We start from the raw sequence: 8148 nt of genomic DNA on the forward strand, positions 1-8148 counted from the left end.
CAACCATGTATTGGCCCCAACTCCCAAGGCTCCTGAAGGCTTAAGGTCTTAATCCGGGCTTGAAATTATCACCAAATTATACATATCATACTGTATAAATATTATTTTAATTTATAGTAAGTTGTTCAACTAGAAATCTCCTTTGAAATTGAATATTTAGCATTATTAATTCTTCTAGAAAAGGGTCACCACTCATAAGACACAAAAGTGGTTACCTTCGTGGTAAATTCAATAGGGTAATATTATATTATATGGTAGAATATAAGCTTGTGCAGTTGTGTACAATAATTAATAATTTTAATGTCGCCACTGTATAACTGCCCATAGATTACACACCCATCTAAATTAAAATTATTCAACAAGTTTAATCCAGAAAAGTACGGAAAATGTTCTTAATTTAACTTGTTGACTGTTGTTTATATACACACTACACAATTTACGTATACCTGTATTATATTATATAATATATTAATATAAATTAATATTTTTTTATGTCTAATACAATATTTATTAAAAGTATACCGACTTTTCAACTTTTGTACCTATGTAATTTATGGTTGGCAACGATTTTTGATTTTCGAACTGTTATCAGTCGTCGGCGCCTAATCGTTTTTCGGACAAATGCAGCAGCAAGCTGATCTCCCCTGTGATTACCACTAAGATAGTATATTATCTTAAATCGTGACAATAACATAACAAATAATAATAATATTATCAAAATATACAATTGAATATATACAGTCGTGGTATCGACTGTAGTTGTTATTAGTATATTCTTAATATTCCTATCATAGACTATAGAGCAAGTTCTGACTTCTAATTCTACTAGATTCATTGCATTATAAATACGCAACAGTTAACATAATAATATTTTGTATTGAACTACATCAATAATTACAACATTGTGAATTTAGTGTACAACATTATTTGGTGTATATTTCCTTGTCGAAAGAGATGATCAAAAATGATAAAAGGTAGGTTATATTAATTTATGAAAAGGTTTAATTGATTTATTGTTAATTCTCACAAATGAATTAATATAAATGTTACAGAAAATACTGAAGTTATAAAACCACCTGAAAAAGTTGATGACTTCTTGTTGTCACTGTTTAAAGCATTGGACAGGCAGAAATCTAAAGATGATCGTAAAATAGTGGAAAAAAAAGTAACCATTTTTTCATAATAACTATTGTTGGTCTTTTTAAATGATATTCTAACCTATTGATAATTACCAAAAATACCAAAAATTTACCAAATATCTTATCTAAAATGTATTTTTATACAACATAAATTATTAATTGTATCATATATAATATCTTATTTGAAACATAGATGTTTGGAAAAATATAATGGAAGATGAATATTTTGCACCAAAACCTATTCTTAATATATGGCTCCCAATTATAGAACATGTACTGAGCACGGTACTGAGCGAAGATAGACGTCAGCATATATTATTGTGTATATTCTAAGATATTATTTCTATTAAGAGGACGCTATACCCGCATGCATTGTATCTGTCTTACAAATGTACAACATACCAAAAAACTGTTTTGCGTGAGAAAGAACCGAGAAGGCTACAGTCGTAACTAAGAAACGAGATTTTCACCACATAAAAAGGAAAACTTTGGCTGTATAACGTTGTTTTATTTTTTTGATATCACTTATATGAAAAATGTTCTTACTTTTTCAAAAACCATTATTGTTTGTGTTTTTCAAACTTGAAAAACTTTTTCATATGAATGATATCAAAAAAATAAAAACAACGTTGCACAGCCAAAGTTCTTCTTTTTATGTGGTGAAAATCTCGTTTCTTAGTTATGATTGTAGCCTTCTCGGTTCTTTCCCGCGTAAAACAGTTTTTGCTATGTTGTACATTTGTAAGACGGAGACAACACATGCGGGTATAGCATTCTTTTAAAGTAATTTATTTTACTATTAGTAATACAATAGGTTGAATTAATTTCTTCAAAAAATATTGCATTTCAAAATATTGTGTGTATAAAATATAATAAAATACTTTAAAAGTTTCAAGTACTCACAAATAATATTTTTAAATTACTATATTATATACTTAATTTAAATTAATATTGTTATTCTTTGGTTAAATATCTAATTTTGTCCAAATTTGAACTTCAAATGTCTATTAAGACAAATTGTGTTAGTATATTTATTAAATCTTGGTTACAACTTACAATGATAAATACTATTATGATAAGACTTTTATTACATTTTCAGCTTTTAGATATAAAAATTTAATTTTTTATAAATTTTTAACAACAAAATAATTTGTAAAATTTAAACTTCTAATTTTTTATAAAAAAAAAATTGTACCTATACTCTGTTCAAGTTAAGAAATGTAGTCAGACAGCACCAGTTTGTCACCCTTACCCAGTCAATTATCTGTAAACCTGCTGTGTAGTTTTGCCATGCCTCTCCTCACAAGTTGGTCGCCGACTACGTTTCTTAGCTTGAACAGAGTTTATGTATGTTTAATATTTTTGAACTTTTATTAAATGTTTATGTTTTTTTATAATAAGTAAAAAATGTATAAATTTATTGTGATTTTAATAAAATATAAAAAACATTGGTAGATTGCATACGATAAGAATACCTCATAATTTATTCTATAAAGGTGGTTGTTCGGAGGTTGCCTCCAACTATGACTGAAGAAAGATTTCTCAATGAAGTGTCTCCTCTGCCTGAATTCAATTATATGTATTTTATACCTGGTGATCTGCATGCAGTACCATTTCATCATTCAAGGGTGTATATAAATTTTCTTAAAGAAGACGATATGTATATGTTTACAGACAAATTTGATGGCTATGTATTTGTTGATGACACTGGTAATAAATGCTTTTTTTATTATGAGTGATGAAATTACCTTTTAATACTTTTGTAGGTGACGAGTATCCAGCTACTGTTGAACTAGCACCTTACCAAAGGATACCAAAAAAGAAATTAGATAAAGATGCAAATTGGGGTAAGATACACGAGAACCCAGTGTTCTTAGAGTTTAAACGTAATTTTGAACAGAAGACTATCGATACCACATTAAAAACTACACAACACTTTTTTGAATCCGTTGAAGGTAAAGTAAAATGATTATTTGACATTTTTAGGTATTTATGGAATATTGTATTATGTTTGTTAATATTGAGTATAATTTTACTTTCTTAGATAAATCTCAAGAACAGGACTTGAGTACACCATTACTTGAATATTTAGCAAAGCAAAATGATAAGCAACGTGTACGAGTAAATCAAAGGGATGAACGTCGTAAAAAAGTATTTATTAAAAAACAGGAAAAAGAGGATGTCTGGAGAAACAAAAAAGTGGAAAAAGAAATTTTCATTAAACCCAAACAAATTACCAAAAGCAACACAATCAGTAAAAGAGTAATTGATGAAAAACCAGTGAAAGATACAAGCCAAAAGTATGCAGATTTAATTTTTTAAACTTTTTAAGTTAAATTATCTTTTTTATCTGGTAAAAATAGTGGCACCAAATCTATATTTTAGGTGTGTGTGATATTGAATGATAATTGAAATCTTGTAACAAGTTGATAGAAGAAAATATTAAGTTTTGATGGCTAGGGGTAAGGTACGCTCTAAAATGTAAAATGTATAACTGGTTTGATGGCAGAATGTTGATACTACGGTACTATCTGTACTAAAATCTGTCTCAAGAGAGAATAATCAGTCGGCAGACCAATTTTCGTCAGTTTTGTGCATCTTCTACCAAAAACCTGGTGTTAGCGTGATCTTGCGACGCGATGGTTCTCGACGCGCCTATTACATTATTTATGATGTGCAAATGGTGATTGTTCTCTTTTGAGACAGAGTAAATAGACATTTTCATCAAGAGGATGCTGTACAGATATTTGTTGTCTCCGTCTTACAAGTGTGTAACAGAAAATTTACGCTCAGCCGATCACGCTAGACTCGTTTAAAAATTAGAGTGAATCGACCTATTATGTAACTTGATGGTAAGAAAATTATCTGCGTTTTAATGTGGGTTTTTTTACGATAACTCAGTTTTTAAGGGAGTTATGAGTATTTTTAATTTACGCTATATTATTTATATACGCATAACTTGCTCAAAATTTGAACTATTGTTAAAAACCCACATACAAACACAGATAATGTTCTTAACACCAAGTTTCATAATAGGTCCATTCACTCTAATTTTTAAACTAACGGAGCTAAACGTCATCTGCTGACAGTGAATTTGCTATGTAACGCACTTATAAGACGGAGACAACAAATAGCTGTGTAGCGTCCTCTTAATTAACTTTTATACCGTACTGGCGTTACTCATCGGTAAATAAGTAAAAAGAAAAAACTATGTTAGCTCTGCTGTATAATAGGCAACTGTAAAACTTACCTTGTCAATAAGAATAGTTAATTTTTTTTTTTTATTAATAAATCATTTTTACTATGAAATAGGTTTCTGAGCGGAGATAGTCTGTTAGTTTATATTTTTTAATCCATTTCATTATAAATATATTTATATTCCTATTAATAGTTTATTTTATTATTGTTATAAGGGTAGATTAAACTAATTTTTCCCAAAATCAAACCGCATAAAATAGTATATAATAATAATTAGGGATGAAATTGCCGAGAAAATGTTGGAAAATACCGTTTTTTCCAAAAGTTACAGAAAATATGAAAAAATTGAAAAATATTAAAATAAAACATTTTTAAGAAAATTAAAAAAACAAAATTTTTGGAAAATTAAAAATTGCAAAATTAAAATAATCTAAGCTTGATTGAATTTGAATTTACATTTGCATTAAGTTAATGCTATTCACCTGAAACATATTTAAAAAAATTCGAATTTAACACCATCCATTACAGTGACCCCCTCGTAACCTACTGTACAGCAGAGTGACATCCACCTACCCGCTTTTTAAGCATAGTGAGTACGTACAAAGTAAATTGTATTACTCAACTACATAATAAATACTTATACAATAGTTAATATTTCAAATTATAATTATTTATACCTAAATAAAGTATAAAATATGCAAAATTCATCCCCTACAAAATTTATATGATTGTATGTATTATGATTATTGATTATCAACCATCATTATTTATTGGATTATTTCAACTTTCAACTTTACATTACTTTTTCAATTCTTTAAGAAAAAAAAATTTTTCATGAAATTTTTTGGTAAATCCCTGTTTTTTTTTGTCAAAACCATTTGCCATATATTTTAAATGAAACCAAATTTTTTCCAAAACACCCTGGTAGGTACTAGGAAATATAATACAAAGGAGAACAATTATTTTTAAGTCTAGCTTTACTGTAAATAAAAACAAAAAAAAACAGAAATTAACGAATATTTCCAGGTTTTTGTTAGTGGCACGTGTCATCATAAAACATAATTAAACAGAGATATGCAAAAAATCAAAAATAATCGGAAAAACTGGAAATAAGCATTTATTTTTAAAAATCTTTTAAAAAAAACAAAATAAGCACTCAAATTTTATAATTGACGTTTTGTAACATGACATATACTTCCATTAGCACTCTGTTATATTTTATGTCAAACCATAAAAATAAGCAAATGCTATAAGTCCCAAGCTCTAATTATGGGTATGTAAAAAATAAATATTTGAAAATGCTCATAATTCACTTAAAAGTGTGTTCATACCTCATTCTCATTGGTTATCATTTGTACTTTTTATATTGTAGCTCAAACATTATTAAACAAACCCCAGAATAAATAAAAGTAAAAAAAAAAGACCATGGGGTGTGCCTCTGTACACTTGCCAATGTCTATGTATTTGATATTACCTTTGCTTATAATATGAATAAATGTATTATTATTAATTAAAATATGTATTTGATCTTGAGAAAACACAATGTTTAAAATGTATTATTTGTATTTAATTATAACAAGATTATATTGTTACTCTATTAATGGGTATTACTTTTTTTTTTTTTGTAGAAAAATTTTTAAAAGTCATAAAGACGATACAGGATATATTGTTGAAAAAAACAAATATTATGATGAAAATCATAAAGTTAAAAGTGAAGAAACTAAAGTTGACGAAGTAAAAAAAATAGAGATTAAAATTAAAACGGCCAAGCTGAATAGTCCACTCAAATGTTTTGATAATGATTTAAAAGAAGATATTACTTCTAAACCTGAAAAAATGAATATGGATATGTCTAAAGAAGATAATGATATAAAAAAGAAATCGGAAACATTGAGACCTGGACATTCAGAAATCAAAACTAGTGTTTCAACTAAACATAATAAGTGGCATGATGATAAGGAAACAGTTGAATCTGGTGAAACTGAAAACTATAAAAAGCATCGATTTGATACAGATAAAAGATTTTCTTACAATAAACGAATAGATAATCGCCGTCAAGAATCCAAGACTGATCGTCGCATTAGAAATAAGGATCGTCCAGCTATAGAAATTTATAGGCCAGGGATGGGCAGATTGAGTAAGTTAAAAGCAGAGAATGATAGTATTGAACCAGAAGCTAATAAGTAACAGTTCAACATTTAAATTATACTTTACAAAAATAATGTACATTCTTCTTGTATTTGATTTTTAAGCTATTTCTCAATAATTTTCATCTAACTAAATTTTGTAACATACATTTTTTAGTAATATTAAAGATTAAACGTATATGAATCATGGTAAATCATGTTCGGTTAGTTTTATTAACTAATGAGTAACGGGTATTATATTTAGAGGCATTGGAACAAGGAATAGATATGTAAGTTATTACATAAATCCCACATTCCCACCTAGTGATTTAGAAAATTTGATAACATACTTGTTATGAATAAGTAGCTTTAATTGTACAACAATACATTTTCAATTACTCAAATCATTGATTTTATGACATTATAAAATATTTATGTTGGATTGGATATTTGTTGTTTGGTCGTTGTGACAGACATAGGCGCAACTAGCCCTATATTTTTGAGTGTGCACAAATTATAAAGAATTCCCAGACCCCCAGACCCACACTCTAATACAGGGTATAATAGGAAGATCTAACAAAAAAAAAAAAATTACGCTACTTAAACGTATGACAAAAATTGTGAAAAAATATTTTGAAAAAAAGTTATTGCATTCTAAATTAATTTACTCAAAAAAATATTGATATCTTAAAATATTCTAAAAAATTAACTACTTGACTTAAATAAATGTTTTATTCTCATAATCAGATTTACACATTTTGACTATTTTGAATTTTTTCAAAAAATTAAATTTGAAATTTTTTATTTTCATTATTAAAAAATAAAAATATTAATTTTATATATAAACAAAAAATTTTAATATTGATTTGAACAAAAGTTATATTTAAAGCTGGAAAATCTAGATTGTGAATTTCTTGTATTTTCTTTTTTTAAAATTAATATAGGTTCTATAATATGTCTTATTATTTGTTTAATATTATAAATAATTGAATAAACATTGATATATTTAATTTTCATAAAATAACACCATAACAGTTTTTGAACAACACAATTTAACTGAAATATTGTTGGCTCCCGCTTGTTTTATAAATTATAACAAATTATAAACAAGTAAACAATATAAACGCGCTCACATTCATGAATCATGGGCAGTCTTTTATCCTGCCAAAGATAAAGAGAAATATCGTTTTCTAAATTATTTTGTTGATTTATTAGAAAATATTATTAGGTATGATCATTGTTACACAAATAAGTAATAAAGACATAACTGTGACCTGTTCTATACAACATCAAATACCTACCTAAGCTAAAGGTTATTTCATAATATTATGTTAGACTGTTATAACAGGGAATGTCGGAACATAATAGTGAAGTATCCACTTATTATATTCCTCAATATACAGCATGGTAGAACATTTTTGTATTTATTGATAATTTTTACTTCAAAATAATCAAAATATAATAGACTAAGTCTTTTATATTTTGGAGGTGCACATTTTAAACTCAGAGGTGCATAAGTCCCCTGTACCACCCCCCTAGTTGCGCCAATGGTGACAGACTGGTTTGTTGTAGAATATAGTGTTTTTTTTTTCATCATGTTTGTGGCATTTGGTAATTGGTATTTGGTAATAATATAATACTGTGCCATATTTCAATATTGTTTTAAATTTAATTTAATTTAGAGA

At 27.1% G+C, this 8148-nt stretch overlaps 1 protein-coding gene across 1 annotated transcript; it reads left to right on the forward strand.

Moving 5' to 3' along the window:
- Positions 1-731: 731 nt before the first annotated feature.
- LOC132943681 (regulator of nonsense transcripts 3B) lies at positions 732-6678 on the forward strand. Its single transcript, XM_061012722.1, has 6 exons — positions 732-974; positions 1053-1165; positions 2636-2849; positions 2906-3094; positions 3184-3439; positions 5966-6678. The coding sequence occupies exons 1-6, from the start codon at positions 965-967 to the stop codon at positions 6522-6524; spliced, it is 1341 nt and encodes a 446-aa protein (XP_060868705.1). The 5' UTR covers positions 732-964; the 3' UTR covers positions 6525-6678.
- Positions 6679-8148: the final 1470 nt, after the last annotated feature.

Source organism: Metopolophium dirhodum, chromosome 4 (genome assembly GCF_019925205.1).
Source record: "Metopolophium dirhodum isolate CAU chromosome 4, ASM1992520v1, whole genome shotgun sequence".
Classification (NCBI taxonomy): domain Eukaryota; kingdom Metazoa; phylum Arthropoda; class Insecta; order Hemiptera; family Aphididae; genus Metopolophium; species Metopolophium dirhodum.